The sequence below is a fragment of the Mobula hypostoma genome, chromosome 18 (assembly GCF_963921235.1).
Source record: "Mobula hypostoma chromosome 18, sMobHyp1.1, whole genome shotgun sequence".
NCBI lineage: Eukaryota > Metazoa > Chordata > Chondrichthyes > Myliobatiformes > Myliobatidae > Mobula > Mobula hypostoma.
In genome coordinates, this window is record NC_086114.1 from 57,587,782 (window position 1) to 57,608,077 (window position 20,296).

Here is a 20,296-nt window from a genome sequence, read left to right on the forward strand (position 1 = left end):
ATATTGTTCTTCTCAAAAAAAAACAATTGCGTTAGGTTTCCCTTTGAAACTGTCTCCCCTCCAAGTCCCCTTGGACGTTTGGCTACTTGTTCATTTAGTGGTTCAGAATTTCACCCAAAAGTAAACACAAAGTCTAAATGGCAAAGCACAGGCAAGAATAGATAACCTTAGTGTTTCGACAGCAACCTACCAAATGTGAATGTGAAGGCTAAAATTTGTATAGCATCCTTCATATCTTTTTACTTTGTGGCACAATACCCTTCTGAGGTATAATCATTATTAAAAAAAATAGCAAATGCACGCACACCAAGCTCCTGCAAACAACGTGGTAATCACCAATCAATTTTATAAAGGTTGATTGAAGGCTAAACATTGGCCAGAAAGTGAGTGATAATTATCAGCATTATTCTAAATATAGTGAAGGGTCTTTTATATCCTCCTGAAATATCAGACGAGGCTCAATTCATTTGAGACAGCGAGCCCAGTCATCGCCCCAACACCTTCTAAATGCATTGCTGTTGCAGATTCTTCCAGTGAGAGAAAATGTGGCAGGGATCACTACTGACTAGCTGATAGAGAGCCGATATGAGGGAAGCTGGACATTCGAGCCCCAAAACCCCTATAAGGCAAATGAAAACTTAGACATAATTTCACTGTTTACATACACAGGTACATTTGAAGCATTGCATAAACCAGAATAAAGCAACTTGATTGACCGATCCACACTGTTGGTCTTTGAATCTACCCTCAACCCCTTCTGAAATGTCTGCCGTGCATAATATCTACAGATACATTTAAACTCAATTTCTGCTGCACCTCTCTTTGTAACCATTATTTCAATGGCTGGAAAGAATAATGTTGCTATAACACATTACTTCCAAATCTTCCCTAGTGCGCACATTAATCCTCATTTAATCACTGTCTCACATTTCCAATATATGGGGTGGTTGCGCAATTAGCTAAAAGGTGGTAGTGATTCAAGCAGTAAGCTCAGTATATTAGAATAAACAAACAATATATGCCCTCCTAGATAGCATCAGTCACATCTCAAAGATAAAACTAAATCACATTATTCCAAAACTAACTTACCACATGTTCTATGCCACTATATTCACCTTCTGTGTTCTCTCTAATCGTAACAAGATTCACGTTATTATATGGAGTCTCAAAACCTTCAATTGATACGCAAGGGCGCACATTTGCGTAAAGGTCAAAGGTCTTACGAAGTAGCAAATTCATTGAAGGATGCCCCGCTGCAATCGGAGTCTTCAAGGGTCCTGCAAGTTTAAAACTGACTATTAAATATTGCCCAGCAAAATATATCAATAGTAATTAATTACACATGGTCAAGAGAAATTGAAGATGTCAAAATATTCTAAAAATATAACAAATGTTATCTCATCTTCCTTTTAGTTTTTTTTCTTAAATATGTGACAAGAATACACATAGATTAAGATGTAGCTGGCCTGGGCTGGCACCAGTGGAATCAGCAGTTGGTCTGCCACCTGTCTTCAGGAGAGACAGAGATAAGGAAAACAATGGAGCAGCATTTGGAGATGTTAATGAAGGAAGGAGAGCTGGCAAGAGCGGCTCCCCCTTTGAACCCTGAACTGTTTGAAGTGATGGACAGGCGATACTCCAGCAGGGGGATAAAAAGGGACAGGTTCGCAAAGGCAGGACACACACGACACCCGAGGTAACAAGACCCTGGAAGCGGTGCGTCTCTCACAAGTCGGTGGGAAGTACCGGGCCATAGACGCACAGGGTGGAAAGGCACGATCGGCGGGAACCTGGTGTGTGTCCACCCTTGCCTGGGTGCCAGGTTCACCGCAGGAAAACGATTCGTATCTGGAAACGGAGGGGTCACGGTCGGTGACCTCAGATGACATCACAAAGGACTCGCCCGAAAGCTGACTGCGAAGGTCTGTGTGGAAGTTGTTTTGAATATTCATTCGTTTTGCTCTCTCTCTCCTTCCCCCCACTGTCCATCGCCATGGCAGCGATTACTGCAAACTGAACTGAACTAACTTGAACTGAACTTTGCGTTACTTTGAAACTGGTCATTTACCCCTAGACAACGATAGAGCTTGATTGATTCTGTTTTCTTAATTCTGTGTACATGTATGTTTATCATTGCTGAACTGTTGCATTCATTATCCTTTTGATTAGAGTACTGTGTTGCTTGTTTCTTTAATAAAAGTTTCTTAGTTCTAGTAATCCAGACTCCAACTGAGTGATCCATTTCCGCTGGTTTGGCAACCCAGTTACAGGATACGTAACATAAGTGGGGTTCTCGTCCGCGATTTTGAACGCTAAATTTGGGACGGAGTAAATTGATTGGGTCAAAATTCCCGAAAGAAAGAAAAGACAAACAGCAGAAATGGAGGCTGAGGAAATTATAAAGGCGCCGACCTTGGAGGCATTAGAGGATGCCAGGAAATCGGAATTGGTAGCTGTGGCCAAACGGTTGAATCTTGCTAAGGGGAAGTCGACAATGAGGAGAGAGGAGATACACAGAGCTATCGTAGAGCACTATGTATCTAAAGGTGTGTTTCCCCAAGGCGAGCTGGAGGTGGTGTGTATTGAAAAACCTGCTGGAGATGCGGTACAGGTGCAGCTTGAAAAACTGAGACTCGAGCACGAGTTCCGGGTAAGGCAGTTGGAGCGAGAAGAGGAGAGAGAGTTAGAAAGGCGAGAGAGAGAGGCAGTTGGAGCGAGAAGAGAGGCAGTTGGAGAAACAGCGGGAAAGGGAATTCGAGCTGGAGAAGTTAAGGATAAGGGCAGAGCAGGGGCCCGTGCCGAACCAAGGTGGAGGGTTCCGGGCGACCCAGGAGGTTAGGCTGGTTCCCCCATTTGACGATACCGACATGGATCGGTACTTTCTCCATTTCGAAAAAGTTGCTACAAGTCAGGACTGGCCGAGGAATAAGTGGGTTGTTTTGCTTCAGAGTGTACTGAAAGGGAAAGTCCAAGAAGCTTACTCAGCTTTGTCCGCGGAAGATGCCCAGAGGTATGAGGTGGTGAAAGAGGCCATCCTCAGGATTTATGAGTTGGTCCCGGAGGCATACCGGCCGAGGTTCTGGAATGCGAGGAAGCAGTGGGACCACACATACTTAGTTTGCCCGTGAGATGCAGACATATTGTAAGCGTTGGTGCGCCTCGAAAGGGGTAGAGGGGGATTATGACAGACTGCTACAGCTGATCCTGATTGAGCAGTTTAAAGGTTGTGTCCCTGAGGGTATGAGACCCTACCTAGATGAGAAAGAGGCAGCCACGTTAGCTGCAACTGCTAAGTTAGCGGATGAGTATGCGTTGACGCATAAAATGAAGTTTGCCCCGAGTAAAGGCTACCAGAAGGGTAGTCAGAACGGCGGGGAGAGTCCGCCAGAAAAGTCAGAAAGTAAGCCGGGGAATAGTGAGAAGGATAAGGTAGACCGGGAGCAGTCTGGTAGGAAGTCTCCTGGGGTCGTCTGTTATAATTGCGGGAAAGTCGGACACTTTGCGTCCAGGTGCTTTGCCCCAAAGAAGGAGACGGGAAAAGGAAAAGCAGTGATTTTGACTGGCTGTATCGAGCTGGTAAACGAACCGCTAGGACAGGACAGGTCTGCCAAAGTTCAGGAAGGGCACGAGAAGTTTATCTCGGCCGGATTGGTGTCAGTGAAGGAGGGGTTAAAACCAGTTCCAGTGCGGATCTGGGGAGACACAGGAGCGTGGCAGTCACTGATACTGAAGAGTGTATTAGAGTTTCGCTCAGAGACCCAGACTGGGGAGGTCAAGGTCAAAGGTATTGGAAAAGGGACGGAAGCCGTCCCTTTGCACCAGGTACACTTACAAAGCAACCTGGTCTCTGGACTAGTCACGATCGGGGTGAGGTCCGAATTACCGATGAAAGGCGTGGAAGTCTTGCTCGGTAATGACCTCGCCGGGGGAATCGTGTTCGAAGCAGTGAGATTGACAGGTCAGCCTGCCAGCATTGAGGCCCCACCCATGGACTCACAGGTTCATCACTGGACCGCGGTAGTAAATTTAGCTGAGACGTTTCTGCCAGCCTTGTACGAGAAGGGGGTAGAAAGTGAAAAGAAGGAGTGTAGTGAAACAAGAGGTAGGGAGGGAGCTGAGACAGACTTAGCATTAGCCAGGAAAGAATTTGTGCAGGCACAGGAGCGAGACGAGGGGCTGATGGTTTTGGTGGAGGAGGAAGTGCTAAGGAAGAAAGGGAGACCAAGTACCGTACCCGCAGATGAGGAATGGGGGGGGTGGTGCAAAAGAGTTATGGGGTGAGGTTTTTAACCTGGCCCACAAGGTACCCCCCGGTGGACATTTTGCGGTGCTGGAGAAAACAGTTGGTAGAATCATGAAAGAGGTTTACCGGCTGCACCGAAGGAAGGATGTTATTGATTATGGCCGACGCGAACTGAGATGGTCACAGGCTTTTGATATGTTAACAAACCTAGTCGGTGTTAGCGCGGAAATCAATGAAGCTAGGGTCCCCCGATAAGAGAAAAAAAAACCATTTTGAAAAGATGAGTATGGTATCGACCAGATGGGAGAAGGCTATTGTTTTGGCCAGCTCTGCTGATAAGGTCTCTCCCTTAAACCCCGAACAAAGCGACTCTTTAGGAGAAGTAATTAAACGACTCGCACACGTGTGTTTGATTGTCCCGAGGCGATGCAAAGAACTGGGACATTGGGTGGTGCTTGTTACAATAGGTCAGCCTAGCGAGCAACATCCATATAGAATGAGTAATTCAGTGACTAAAGGGCTGACGAACACAGAGGTGTGTATTGGCGATGTAATACGGCTGTCTGAAGCCAGCTTGATAGTGAATCTTGAAAAAAATGAGTTCGGCCACACGAAGGTCACTTACCTGGGAATTGGGGTGACACAGGGGCAGCTGGCAGCGATGTAAGCTAAAATGCGGGCTATCGCTGACCTCCGAACCCTGACAGACAAGAGGGCCCTCAGAAGGCTCTTGGAGATGGTGGGGTACTGTAGGAAGTTTTGCAATAACTCTGCGGTCACTACCCCTCCCCCTCCTACTAAGCCCTTGCGAGAGAAAACTAAGTCGGAATGGGACGACCCTTGTTATTGTGGTCCGGGACAAAACCAAATGAGAGGCATTGATTGCAATTCATCAGTGTTTTTGGCCACTATGAAGTTTGCTAAGTTGGAGCCTGGTCTAAGGGATTATTAATAACACATATAAAAGGAACAGAAAATGTGATGGCTGACTGTCTGTCGGGTGTTGACAACTTCAAACACGCTGTATTAGCCAAATAGCTGATAAAGATGTATATTTGTGTGTACCAAATAATGTATTCATGTTTGTAATTTTTACCCCAGGTAAAATCCTTAAAGGGGGGAAGTGTGACAAGAATACACATAGATTAAGATGTAGCTGGCCTGGGCTGGCACCAGTGGAATCAGCAGTTGGTCTGCCACCTGTCTTCAGGAGAGACAGAGATAAGGAAAACAATGGAGCAGCATTTGGAGATGTTAATGAAGGAAGGAGAGCTGGCAAGAGCGGCTCCCCCTTTGAACCCTGAACTGTTTGAAGTGATGGACAGGCGATACTCCAGCAGGGGGATAAAAAGGGACAGGTTCGCAAAGGCAGGACACACACGACACCCGAGGTAACAAGACCCTGGAAGCGGTGCGTCTCTCACAAGTCGGTGGGAAGTACCGGGCCATAGATGCACAGGGTGGAAAGGCACGATCGGCGGGAACCTGGTGTGTGTCCACCCTTGCCTGGGTGCCAGGTTCACCGCAGGAAAACGATTCGTATCTGGAAACGGAGGGGTCACGGTCGGTGACCTCAGATGACATCACAAAGGACTCGCCCGAAAGCTGACTGCGAAGGTCTGTGTGGAAGTTGTTTTGAATATTCATTCGTTTTGCTCTCTCTCTCCTTCCCCCCACTGTCCATCGCCATGGCAGCGATTACTGCAAACTGAACTGAACTAACTTGAACTGAACTTTGCGTTACTTTGAAACTGGTCATTTACCCCTAGACAACGATAGAGCTTGATTGATTCTGTTTTCTTAATTCTGTGTACATGTATGTTTATCATTGCTGAACTGTTGCATTCATTATCCTTTTGATTAGAGTACTGTGTTGCTTGTTTCTTTAATAAAAGTTTCTTAGTTCTAGTAATCCAGACTCCAACTGAGTGATCCATTTCCGCTGGTTTGGCAACCCAGTTACGGGGTACGTAACAAATAATAGTTAAAGGCAGAATATTATCCTTTCTAAATGCCCTTGTGCAGAATCACCTTCCCTCTGGAGACTTCCATACTGCCATTGGATAAGGATTTCCAGGATTTAGAACCAATGAGAATGATAGGTTTTTGATATATTTCTAAGCAGAATGGTATGCAACTCAGAACCTGGAGGTGCTGATTTTCTAATGTACTTGCTGATCTGGCTGAGTGGTGTGATAATAATAACCTCTCAATGTCAGCAAGACCAAAGAGCTGATTATTGACTTCAGGAAGAGAAAACCAGAGGTCTATGAGCCAGTCCTCATTGGGTATCAAAGGTGGAGAAGGGTCAGCAACTTTAAATTCCTCAGTGTTACCATTTCAGCAGACGCAGCACCCAAGTGCAATTATGAAGTAAGTATGACAGTGCCTCTACTTCCTTAAATGTTTGCAAGGTTTTGGCATCATATCTGCAACTTTGACCAACTACAACAGATGTGTGGTGGAGAGTGTATTAACTGGTTTCATCACAGCCTGGTTTGGAAACACCAATGCCCTTGAATCGAAGATCGTACAAAAAGCAGTGGATACAACTCAGTCCATCCGGGTAAAGCCCTGCCCTCCATTGAGCACATCGATACAGAGCACTGTCACAGGAAATCCATCACAGACCCTAACCACTCAGGTCATGCTCTCTTCTCGCTGCACTCACTACCACATTCAGGAACAGTTATTATCCCCAACCATTGGGCTCTTCAACCAGTAGGGATAACTTCATTCAACTTCACTTGTCCCATCACTGAACTGTTTCCACACCCTATGCACTCACTTTCAAGGACTCTTCATCTCATGTTCAAATATTTATTGCTTATTTATTATTATTTTCTCTTTTGTATTTGCAGCTTGTTGTCTGTGAACATTGGTTGTTCGTCCACTCTGTTGGATGCGGTCTTCCACTGATTCTACTGAGAATGCCCGCAAGAAAACAAATCTCAGCATTATATATGGTGACATACATGTACTTCACTAATAAATTTACTTTGAGCTTTGATCTTATCCTTGGTAACAGCGGCTGTAAGTTTGCCAGGTGAGTAACTACAGTATATTTTGCAAGTAGTGTAGGTAATAATTAGAATCCAAACTGGGGTGCTAAGTCACAGGATTCGTATGGCGTGGATGATGCAGAGTTTCTGAGCTTCAGAGCTGGAACTGCACTCGTTCAGGCAAGTGGAGGTGATCTCATCACACTCCTGAACTGTGCCTTATATATGGTAAAAAAGTTTAGGAATATCAGAAATCAACTCACTTGATGCAGGATACACAGCCTCTGTAGCCACCACAGCAGTTATTGTTATTCCAGTTAAATTTCTCGTTAATTGTGATGCCCAGTAATGTTAATGAAGGGTGACTTGGCAATGATGACAACGACAACATTGAATATCGAGCTCAAACAGTTATAGTCAATTATTATCTGGCAGATGGCAAGATTCTACTTGCTACCAATCTATCCACACTTAAATCTTATCCACATCTTGATCTTTCAGGCATGGACTGCCTCACCTGCTTAAGGAGGTATCATACTACTAACTACTAAGCTGAATCAATATAACAGAATAAACAAGGATAGAAACAGCCACAGTGGCCAGGCCTGTAGATGAGAAAAATAAAAGACAATTTCTGGCCCTTATAAAATCATGCTGATTTTAAGAACCAAAGTTTGAAATACAATTCAAAACAATTTAATACTACAGGAAGTTATGAAAAACAAGTCTTTATTCAAGCAAGTTCCAATTATAATAAATCTGAAGTTATTATAACAATCTGCACAAACTTTCTCAATCATTTTAAAAACAACAGGAACCTATTAAATATACTATGGAAATACTCTATAAAAAAATTTTGCCCATGCCTAAATTACAAACAAGCTTAAAGAGAATCCAATGAATTTATAAATTGAATTAGTAATTCATAAATAATTATCTATAGAGTACTTTTCATATAAATAATGTAATTCAAAGTACTTTTCAATGGGATAAAGTGCAAACAAAAATGGAAGACAAAATGATTAGTTAAAAGTATTAAAAGATTTTGAGCTGGTATTTAGAAGTATTGATCGAGTCTGCAATCCTTATAGTTTTAGATATTCAGTTCCACAGTTTAGGAATGCAATAAAAAAGCTGACCTGCCAATTTTCTTATGAAGGTGGAGGCTGCAGAGTACAGGAAAGCATCAATAAAATGAAACATGAAGGACACACTCAACTATCAAAGTAGAGTCCAGGGTTACTTCTCCCACAACAGAAATTACATTTTAGAGTTCAAGATTTTAAAGTTCAAGATCTAACCAAAATGCTTTAACTAATGTACTTTTTAAAAATTGTAATCACTGTTGGACTACAGCAAGTGCATCAGATGTTTTCCCCCAAAAGTAGCACACAAGTGAAGCGATTCACTTTGTAAAGTCTAATTTGAAGGCAGTGTGGAGGAACAGAAGGATTCAAGGGCCCACCATCCATAAATCCCCTCAAAGGTGCTGCACAAGTTGATACAGTGGTTAAGGAGCATGCCTTGTTGGCCTTCATTAGTCAGGGGATTGAGTTTAAGAGCCATAGAGTTATGCTGCAACTCTATAATACCCTGGTTAGACCACATTTGGATTATTGTGCTAATTTCTGGTCACTTTATAGGAAGAATGTAGAGCTTTAGAGAGGGTGTAGAGATGATTTACCAGGATGCTGCCTGGATTAGAGAACGTGTCTTATGAGGACAGGTTGAGTGAGCTAGGGCTTTTTCCTTTTGAGCAAAGGATAAGAGATGACATGATAGAGGTGTACAAGTTGATAACGAGGCATAGCTCAATCAAGTGGATCATCAGAGACATTTTCCCCAGGGTGGAAATGGCTAATACCAGGGGACATCATTAAGGCTTTTGGAGGAAAGTATGGTGGGGGGGGAGGGCGGGGGATGCTAGAAGTAAGTTCTTTACAGAGTGGTGAGTACATGGAACACGCTGTTGGGGTGATGGTAGAGACAGATACATTAGGGGCATTTATGAACTCCTGGATAAGCACATAGTAACCAGATAATGATCATTTTATTCCTTAAGTAATTCCCCTCATCAAAATTAGCAAAAACAGTGCCACAGGATCTTTATATACCCTCACTGAAACACACAGGGCTTTAGTTTAGTCCTACATAACAACAGTATTTAAAAGAAATAGGATTAGAATTAAATGGACGGTTGTCTGCTCAGACTTGGTATCTCTCCTTGACTCAGAACTCACTACTTCTGACCGCATAGTGAATCTTTGGAGACAAATTTCTGGAATTCTCACTTAAACGAGACACAAGTCGCTGGTGTTTCCGCACCAGCACCTACTACGCACCTTTCAATCCAATTTTGTTTACATCCATGGATTCTTTAGCTTCTGGAGGAATAATCCATTTTCCACTTGATGTTTGAATGGCCGTCACAGTCCTCTCCTCCCAACGAATGGGAGCCTTCAAAATGCAAGGAGTTTGAGAAAATTACTTTCATTTTGTAGTTACAACTTTAATTGCTCTTCAGTTCTCCCACTGCACCCCAATTCATGTGCTTACACTGAAGGAAGCAAATTTCATTATCTGCTTGAACCACACACAACAAAAACTAGAACAAAATACTGGAAGCACTGAAGAGGTTAAGCAGTATCAGTGGAGATGGAAGCAGTTAACACTCAGAACTTGTGAAATAAAATGTTTGAAATAAAGCACATACATAATATGAAAAGGTAGATGAGGAAACACAAAATGGAGGGTTACAGACTTATCCCTTAAAGCAAAACCATTAAACACGACACTGCATGCAAAAGGCAATAGAAGAAACACACCAGTATGTTAACACTGGAGATCTGGCAATGGTAGTACAGTTGCCTGGCATTTGTGGGTCAAGCATGTTCTTCCACATCAGCTCAAGCTTATTACCTGATCTTTCTGCAATTTCGGATGATTCCACTTTCCCTATTTACACCAATATCAGACCTGTCACTAGATGACCAACTTCTTCAGTTATGGAAACAGTTACACTGGAACGTCTGCAGTAGTTCAAGAGAGCTAATCACCAACATCTTCACAAGGACAATTAAGCAAGTTAGGAAGAAGCAGAAGTTTGTTAGGTTTATCCAGGAGTGTTTCTTAAATCAATATGTATTCAGCTCAACAAGAGAACAGGCCACATTGGACCTGGTGTTAGGTAATAAGTCTGGCCAGGTGATTGACCTTTCAGCAGGAGAACAATTAGGGAACAGTGATAACATTTCCTTAAATTTGAAGCTAGTTATAGATAAACACAAGTATGAAGCTTTCAGAAGAGCAGGGCAAATTATGAGAGGATTGGGCAAGAACTAGGGAAATCGGGAAGAGCTTTTTTTGGCAAGTCCTCATCTGACACATGGAGGGTGTATGAAGTCCAACTGCACAGAATACAGGACAGGTATGTTCCAATAAGGAAGGAAGGAAGGAAGGAGGAATACAGGGTAAAGGAACCCTGAATGTCAAGCGAGGTAGCAAATTTAGTCAAGAAGAGAAAGGAAAAGTATGCAAAGTTTAGAAAGCTAAGATCAAACAGGGCTCTTGAGGATTATAAGAAAGCCAGCAAAGAACTGCAGAAAAGAATTAGGAGAGCCAGGAGGGTCCATTAAAAGTACTTGGAAAGTAGGATTAAAGAGAACCTCCAGCCTCTCTATACATACATCAAGAACAAGAGGATAACAAGGGAGCAGGAAGGACCAATCAAAGATAAAGCAGGGAACAACACACATCAAAGTTGCTGGTGAACGCAGCAGGCGTTATGTGGAACATTTGCTTAGAGGCAGAGGATGTGGGCGTGGCCCTAAATCAGTACTTTGTATCAGTATTTATCAAAGAGGAGGTCATGGAGGATAGTGAGATCAGTGTGGAGCATATTAATTATTTTGAAATAAAGATAGGTAATGTTGGGTCAAAACATTAAGGTGAACAAGCCCCAGGGCCTGAAGAAATATACCCTAGGTTATTGAGAGAGGCAAGAGATGAGATTGCTGGACCTTGGCCAAGATCTTCATGTTCTCCCTTGCCACAGGCAAGATCTCAGAAGGTGAGAAAGTAAATTTGATTTACAGGCAGTCCCCAGGTTAGGAATGAGTTCCATTCCCAAGTCTGTCTTTAAGTCGGATTTGTACGCAAGTTGGAACAGGTTAGCCTATCCTTCGATGCCTTATGCCCTGGTGCACTTCGTTCCTCTTTCGAAATGTAGGCCCTTTCGGGCATAAGCCAGTCTCGTATACATCAAATATTTGGTCTGGCAAATAACCTCCCTCCTCAATTTTTTTTTCAACGTTTCAGGAAAATCACTCGCAGCACATACATCAGAACTCACTGCTTCACCTTGCACTTCAATATTATGTAAATTTGCCCTCACTTTGAAACGTCCGAACCAATCCCTACTCGCAACAAATTCTTCATCACAGAGTGAAATAAACACGAGATGGGAATTATTGATCCATAATTTTAACTCGTTTACCGTGTCCGTCAACAGAACAGAAACACTGTGGATTCGGCGGTGGGTCCTGAGCTCCCCCGGGTGCTAAAGTCCACCGGCACTGAGACAGGTTAAATGGGACAAGTGGGGGGCAGTGCTGACTGGAAAGGGGGGGGGGGTCAGGGTGATTCTTGCTAAGAACAATTTAAGCCAAATACAAAGTTACACACTCAACACAGTGTTAACGGCAACATGATCTGACTTAAAATGGCGGACAGCGTTCTCCTTCCTCGAGCCGACGTGTTTTTAATATAATAGGCTTTATGGCAGTCCGTTCGTAAGTACGAGTTGTCTGTAAGTCCAACGTTCGTAACTCGGGGGATAACTGTATTCAAGAATGGAAATCAGGATAACCCTGGAAACTATTGACCAGTAAGTCCCATTCCAGTGTATGGACATTACTGGAAGGGATTCTTGGGGATAGGATTTATAAACATTTGGAAAACAGTGGCTAATTAAGGATTAGCAGCATAACTTTGTCACGGGCAAGTTGTGTCTTACTAACTTGATTGAGTTTTTCGAGAAGGATATGAAGGTGACTGACAAGAGTAGAGTTGTCTTGTTGACCACATGAGTTTAAACAAGATGGTTGACAAGGTCCCTCAACCAGAAGATTAAGATATATGAGATCTACAATGAATTTGTTGCTTGGATTCAGAATTAGCTTGCCCATAGAATACAGGAGTAGCTGATGGGACTTATTCTGTCTGGAGGTCTGTGACCTTTGGTGTTCTGCAGGGATCTGTACCGGGACTGCTACTGTTTGTTATGCATATAAATTGCATGGATGAAAACGTGGATAAGTGGATTAGTAAATTCACAACAATGTTTTGCATATTGCAGATCAAAGGATACAGCAGGATAGAGGTAAGTTGCAGATATCGGCAGCAGGAAAACAGATGGAATTTGACCCAGCCAAATACAAAGTTTTGCACTTTGAGAGATCAAATGTAAAGCGATGTACAGGGGGAGCTTGGGGTCCAAGTCCATAGCTCACTGAAAGTGGCTACTCAGGTTGATAAAGTGGTAAAAATGGCATATGCATGCTTGCCTTTATTGGTCAAGGAATTTCAAGAACAAGCTTTATAAAACTCTAGTTAGACTGCACCTGGAGTATTGTGTTATATAGAGATTGGACCCCTATTTTCTCTGGGACAGTGGAGGCTAAGGATAGTTCTACGAGATTATGAGAGGCATAGATAGAGTAGATGGACAGACCTTTTTATCCACAGGGATGAAATGACAACTACCAAATGCCATGCATCCAAGTTCAAAAGAGATGCATGGAACTTTTTTATTTTTGTACAGTGGGGGATGCCTGAAATGTGCTGCCCAGGGTGGTGGTGGAGGCAAATAAAATAAGGATTCAAGATATGAATGTGTAGGAAATGGACAGGTATGGATTTGTGTAGCATAAGTGATTAGTGTATGTTGGCATTTGATTACTTATTTAGTTTGACACATTGCAGGCTGAAAGGCCTGTTCCTATACTGCTACACTGCCATGTTCTAATGGTTTTGCCAGCAATGATCACATTTCATTAATAAAGTGAAAACAATGTTTGAATTCAGTATCTGGTTATTTGAAGAGCTGCAAACAATGCATCTATCCATATTGTTCCCATTAAAATGTACACCAACTTAATGTATTAATTTTTAAAAAGAATTGTAACCCTACTCCAAGAAAGAAATCAAGCATTACAGACATTAGCTAGTCTGTAGAATTTGAATATAGTGGAGGTTAGATGTGGTTGTATAGTCTTTGCCAGATTTATAACCATATAACAATTACAGCACGGAAACAGGCCATCTTGGCCCTTCTAGTCCATGCCGAACTCTTACTCTCACCTAGTCCCACCAATCTGCACTCAGCCCATAACCCTCCATTCCTTTCCTGTCCGTATATCTATCCAATTTAACTTTAAATGACAACATCGAACCTGCCTCAACCACTTCTGCTGGAAGCTCATTCCACACAGCTACCACTCTCTGAGTAAAGAAGTTCCCCCTCATGTTACCCCTAAACTTTTGCCCTTTAATTCTCAACTCATGTCCTCTTGTTTGAATCTCCCCCACTCTCCATGGAAAAAGCCTATCCACGTCAACTCTATCTATCCCCCTCATAATTTTAAATACCTCTATCAAGTCCCCCCTCAACCTTCTACACTCCAAAGAATAAAGACCCAACTTGTTCAACCTTTCTCTGTAACTTAGGAGATGAAACCCAGGCAACATTCTAGTACATCTCCTCTGTACTCTATCAATTTTATTGACATCTTTCCTATAATTCGGTGACCAGAACTGTACACAATACTCTATATTTGGCCTTACCATTGCCTTATACAATTTCAACATTACATCCCAACTCCTATACTCAATGCTCTGATTAATAAAGGCCAGCATACCAAAAGCTTTAGGATAAACATGGAAAAAAAACCCTCAAATCAGGTTACCAGGTGCCAAAAATAAAGTGAAATTGGAGAATTTGTCTTGCATCAAAGAGTGTTTTAGGGAAGTCTTGTGCCCTGGAGTTCCCCCTCACATTCAGCTGTAAAGACTGACAAAGCTCAACAAGCAGTTAAAGTGTTGTGGCTTCATTACATGGGAGCCGTGGCATGTTTACTTAACTTTTAGATAGGTTAGCAAGCAGTTTATGATAAAACAGGTTTTTTTTTTGACAAGTTCACACATTGGGAGGCACTGCCTACCACTGTGCTGTTCAAATGCCTAACAAAAACCTGAACAGCCATTTGAAAGCTGGTCAGAGTTCTCCAGAAACCATGAATACAGGCCCTTCAGCCACCAATTCTATGCTGATCATCAACCACCCATTTACATTAGTTCTGAATATTTATTCAATTAAATAGATTTAATAACTACACTTTCAATTAAATAAGCAAAAAAGTGAAAAGCATTTACCTCAGCAGCATCAAAAATCTTCACTACAGCATCAGATATCTCTGGGCCAATGCCATCACCTGGGATTAAGGTTACAGTTCGTATCTGAAACAATAAATTAATAGTTTAAACAAGTCCCAAGAACATTGAATCTTATAAATTTTGTTTAGGGTATTTTAAAAGTGGGATTACATTTACAAAACTGGTTTCTACAGTCATTTTACCTAACACTGGTGACCTAGTTACTGCAAAATATATATTGTTTATAATCCTGCATCTTTTTCTCCTATGCGTGTACAGTTGATGCTGGAAACAAATGCAAATTAGTTTTGTATCTGGAATTGTTAACTGTTGTAAGATGTCTAAATGGCAACATATTTTTAGCAGTTTACATACAGTGTCAAAGATGGAAACACAAAAGGACATGAAGCAACTGCATGCGAAGCATTTGTAATTTGTCAGTTATTTTTAGCCTACCCGTGCCTCATGATTTCATAACTACATATTTTTATTTCACAACATAGGTTAACAATCTGCCAAGTTGTTTGCTAGCACAGTACATTAATGCAGAGACAAGTACTGCAATTTCAATAGTGAGACTTCCCATGGACATCACAATTATCCAGAATGTTCATTATATTTCTTTACTAGAAACTATTCAATGTAGAAATTACAAACGAGGCATTTATGCTCAAAGTGTCATTTTCCCACTGCTTTAAAAATCTGGTTTGAGAGCAAGAAAACTCAATTAGACACAATTACTATTTCAAAAAAGGATGCCTCCCTTATTCTAATATGTTTGCATTAGGGAGACCTCACCACTATTTAGAGATATATTATACGTGAGGTAGCCAATTTATTTGGACATCTATCTAACACAACCATTACTATTTCAGATGGTAAATTAACTAATAATGCTGGAGTTGAACACCCTTTCTTTCCCAACCCATAATCAATATTTAATAAGAAGTGCTTCAAGTACCAGAAAGTTGTAAATACTTTTTATCCAAAATTCAGTTTACTATTTGTTCAATATCTTCGCTTTTTTAAAAAAAGATAAATTTCCTCTGACTGTGAAAGCATAAGAAACACGTATCATATTAAGCAAGCTCTGTACTTCAATCTTGTGGTTTGTAGTCTTTGGTTATTCCTCCAATTTTCTGCTGAATTTTCAATAACACCCAACTCCAACTGTATTCCAAAAAAAAAACTTATTCTTGAATACTTTAAATGACTAAACATTCACATAACTTTGGGGTGGAGAATTTCAAAGATGCACAACACAAATGAAGAAATTTTGCCACATCTCATTGGCGATCTCTTTATGACACAATGCCCTCTAGTCCATGACCCACACCATGTGAAATCTGCATTTTGTACCTAGCTTGTCAAGCCCTCTCAAAAATCTTGCATATTTAAATAAGATTCCATCTCATTCTTTCAAGCTACATAAAGGACAGGGCCATGTCACTCAATCTTCTTTCCTCCACTCCTCCCAGACAATCCCCAAATCCCAGAATTCAATTTAACAGTTCAATGAGGATTCAGCTCCAAGGATATATTTCCTTTATTTGAGGAAAGAAAGTCCACAAGATAGACTGTGTGGTTTTGCTAAAGATTTAACACAATTTCAGGGCAACTAGGATTAGCAGGGTTCCAGTATGAAGACAACACAGCTGGAACCCGAGCTCACATGCTCTGATTGTGTGTACAGGCTCTACGGGCTTACTAAACCACTGGCCTGAGCAGCTGGTCATTAATTAACTGCTTCTCTCCCTTCAGGGACTGCCTGACTTGTCGTATTTATGTTTTTACTTCAGATTTTCAGTATCTTGCTGTTACTGAAAGACCTGAAATAGAGTGGACATGGAGAGGATATTTCCATCAGTGGAAAAGTCTAGGATCCATGGGCACAGCTTCAGAATAAGGGGTCATCACTTTAGAACTGAAATCTGGAGGAATTTCTTCAGCCTGAAGTTGGTAAATCTGTAGAATTTATTGCCACAGGTGTATTTAAGGCAGAACTGATAGGTTCTTAATTGGTAAGGAGGTGAAGGGTTACAGGGAGAAGACAGGAGGATGGGATTGAAAAAGAAAATCACCCATGTTAGCATGTTGGATCAGACTCAATGGGCCAAACAGCTAATTCTGCTCCCACATCTTCTGGCCTTATGATCTTCAGCTTTTCCATTGTTTGACCACACCCTGACAGCAGTTCTGGGTACCAGAAGAAGTTATTTCTTTGATGCTGGAAATCATTGATTTTCATTTTCTGCAACAAATATACACGCAAGACAAAATGCTGCAGTATTCTGAAACACTTGAATTGTCTTTCTATTATCCATACAAGGCACAGAGGAGCCTAGACCACGCTGTGCATTAATACAAAGAATAACCTTTGGGTGATGGGTGATGGGTGATCATGGTTTTGACCATGATTGTTGTGGGCAAATTTTTCTACAGAAATGGTTTGCCATTGCTTTCTTCTGGGCAGTGTCTTTACAAGAGGGGTGACTCTAGCCATTATCAGTACTCTTCAGAGATTGTCTGCCTAGTGTCAGTGGTTGCATAATGAGGACCTGTGATATACGCCAGTTGCTCATATGACAGTCCGCCACCTGCTCCCATGGCTTCACTCGACCCTGATCAGGGGGCTAAGCAGGTGCTGCTACACCTTGCCCAAGGGTGAAAGAACGTGGAGGGAAGGAACACCTTACACCTCCTTTGGTATAGACGCATCCCCACCTTCGATCTGAGATTAAACTTAAGAATTGACTGTTAGTAAAGATTTCTAAGCCTCAACACCCTTAAGAAGTGCTTCTTGACTTCACTATAGTTCTTCAGATGTGATCGCAGACCTAGAAATACCAGATTGTTGGATGTTAGTTTCCTTTAATAACTTTCCGACACATATGCACCTTCTCAAGGACACTGATTCAAAGAACAAATATAAACACAACGCTCAGCATGCAGAAACAGAAAATGCCAACAACATTCAGCAGCTTAGGCAGCATAATAAGAAATAAATTTAAAAGTAAATAGTCAAAATGTTTTAAGTCAGAAACCCTTCATGAGAACATTAAAACCATATGCAGGAAATAATTGATTTTCATTTTCTCCAATGAATGTACATGTGGGACAAAATGCTGCAGTGTTCTGAAACACTTGAATTGTCTTTCTATTATGCACACTAGGCACAGCATAACCTGGACCATGCTGTGCATTAATATAAAGTTATGGTTATATGATAATGAATAAACAGCATTAAAGAGAATATCTCACACAACACAGTCAGATCAACAGAATCATAAGCACATTTAGGCAAAGGTCACAGCGACCCTGAGAAAGGCTGAAATACTAACATCAGACAAGGTCCTGGCGACTGGTTGGTGACTCTTTACTGCTCCCATTACACGGGAAACCTGAAAGACAAAACAGAGAAATGCCACTGCAATTTCATCTGGCTCAGCTAACTCATCACCCCCGAATTCCCCCATCTCACTCTAGACATTCCTTCAACCCCAGGCTCAGCTTGCACTTATTACACCCCATCTTGTTATATATCTTTCACGATAGAGTTAATGTGGCCCATCAAATCTGCTAGCTACCAAAGCATTCCCATTACCCCACTTATTACCATGACCTATACTTTCTGACATAGTCATCAACTTCCCATCCACTGTCCACAAAAGAGAGGAACAATTCACAGTTGTCAATTAACCTACTGGGGCATAGAGAAAACTGAAGCACTAGGGGAAAGCTACAGCCACAGGGAGAACACAAAGTTCAGCAGCCAATAACATTACTGAATCCAATTCATGGAACTACAGGATAACAATGTAAAATGCTGTAGCAACCATAATCTGTGGCACAAGGTCCTTCACCTTGCCTTCTTAGCCTCCTTCTGTCACCCCACACCTGCTCTACCCAAACCAACCATTCCAGGGTCCCATCACCCTTAGAGCCTCAGCATCTTAATGCCCTAGACACCCCAACACACCCACGCTATAGGTTCCCAAGATCTTCCCCCACACCCAAGGATGGCAGCTCTCTCCCCTTCCATCAGCTCCTCCTCCTCCTCCTTAATTACCCTCACTGCCCTTCCTATCCACATACTTCATTGACCTGTCCACAGTTCAGGGCCTGAGCAACTAGACCCTGCCCTCCAGTATCCAGCTCCATCCAGTCCATGCCCACTTGGGAACACGACAAACATCTCATAGTGAGTCGGGAGGGACACCATTCCCCACGCCATCCCCACGTGTACCCAGAACCTACTACCCTTTAAATGACCCTCCGGCTGATCAACCCTGGCCCGATGCCAAATGCCCGCCCACGTCGGCGGCTCCTCTTCCGCCCGCTCCGCGTCCATGTGGCTCGAGCATCCAGGCGTCAGCAGCAAACATGTTGCGGCCTCGCCTCTCAGGGTGCTCCATAACGGATGCCAAGGTACGAGAAAGCTCCAGCCCCAGGCACCGAGCCCGGACTCCATCGCCTCAGTCCCCCTCACCGTGCTCCTCCACAAGCCAGCCGCCATCTTCGCGCTGCACTACTCGAACCAGCAGCTCCGTGATTCCCCTCTCTCAGTCACCATAGGACCCGGCCACTACCAATCACTGGCCCCGCTCTGCTGGAGTCCCGCCCCATCCTGTCACCATAGGAACCAGCCCGTACCAATCATACACTCAGGTATGCCGCAGTTTTCATCCTCCTCCTCCTCCTCCTCCTCCCCCTCCCCTCTTCATTCCAACTGCTCCATGTCAATCACAGGCTCCGGGCAGCCCAAACCCGACCCGTCAAGAGAGGGAGATACCAGGTTCGGGCGACGTCCATTGCATAGGTCATCCCCGCAATCACGCGTTGGATCTGGTAAATCAGCGCACCCAATGTTGTCATTCTGCCATAGGACGAGAACCCTGTCAATCAGATACCCGCAGTTGGAAAGTCCCACCCCCAATCGACCGTGGTACCAGGATACGATCCATCGGAATTCTCTGACCCCCCCCGCCGGTCTGATAACCAGGAGAGGCCGCTGAGCGACCAGGCGCAAGAATTCATCGGGTCGCTTTTATCAGGACTCGGGTTATCCGGGCAAGCTAAATCCACTCTAATGCGCCAGTTGTCATTGGCACCTCGTGCAGTTTCTGATTCAGGGTCCGAAGCAGCTTCAGACTACTGGCCGCAGTGTGCCTCGATCGGAAAGTCCTGGATTGGTCCCGCTTCAGGGTCCATCTTCCTGAATGCTCTCTAAGGTGAAGGTATCCCGGGACAGTATTGAAACTGGAGAGTTCTTGAAGCGTCACAGGAGTATGGCACATGAGAGTTGTAAGGGAACAATGCAAGTTCCTTTGCTCTCTTATAGCACATTTGAAGCCCCATCTTTACCGCAATAAAAAGAGAATTTTCAGGCTTGCAGCTCCCCATTTTTGGGATTTGGCCTCAGTGGACCAAACAACCGTCATTTCCCGATACTCTGGTATATAGTACTAATTAATATTGCAAATACTGCAGACATGAAGGTACATGGTCAGGCTAGTCAACTCCTCACGCTGGCTTCAGAATCAGATTTAATGTTACTGGCAATGTCGTGAAATATGCTATTTTGCGGCAGAAGTACAGTGCAATACATAATTAAAATATA

General features: G+C 42.9%; 1 protein-coding gene across 2 annotated transcripts in view; it reads right to left on the reverse strand.

Moving 5' to 3' along the window:
- idh3a (isocitrate dehydrogenase (NAD(+)) 3 catalytic subunit alpha) overlaps nucleotides 1-19,270 on the reverse strand; it is a 39,647-nt gene extending 20,377 nt beyond the window's left edge. For both annotated transcript variants that reach the window (XM_063070944.1, XM_063070943.1), the window contains exons 1-5: nucleotides 19,166-19,270; nucleotides 18,018-18,077; nucleotides 14,677-14,760; nucleotides 9,588-9,702; nucleotides 1,090-1,277 (exon numbers count right to left, since the gene is read on the reverse strand). In XM_063070944.1, coding sequence (XP_062927014.1) covers nucleotides 1,090-1,277; nucleotides 9,588-9,702; nucleotides 14,677-14,760; nucleotides 18,018-18,077; nucleotides 19,166-19,192 — 474 coding nt within the window. In that variant the 5' untranslated portion in view covers nucleotides 19,193-19,270. The remainder of the gene's footprint in view (nucleotides 1-1,089; nucleotides 1,278-9,587; nucleotides 9,703-14,676; nucleotides 14,761-18,017; nucleotides 18,078-19,165) is intronic.
- Nucleotides 19,271-20,296: the final 1,026 nt, after the last annotated feature.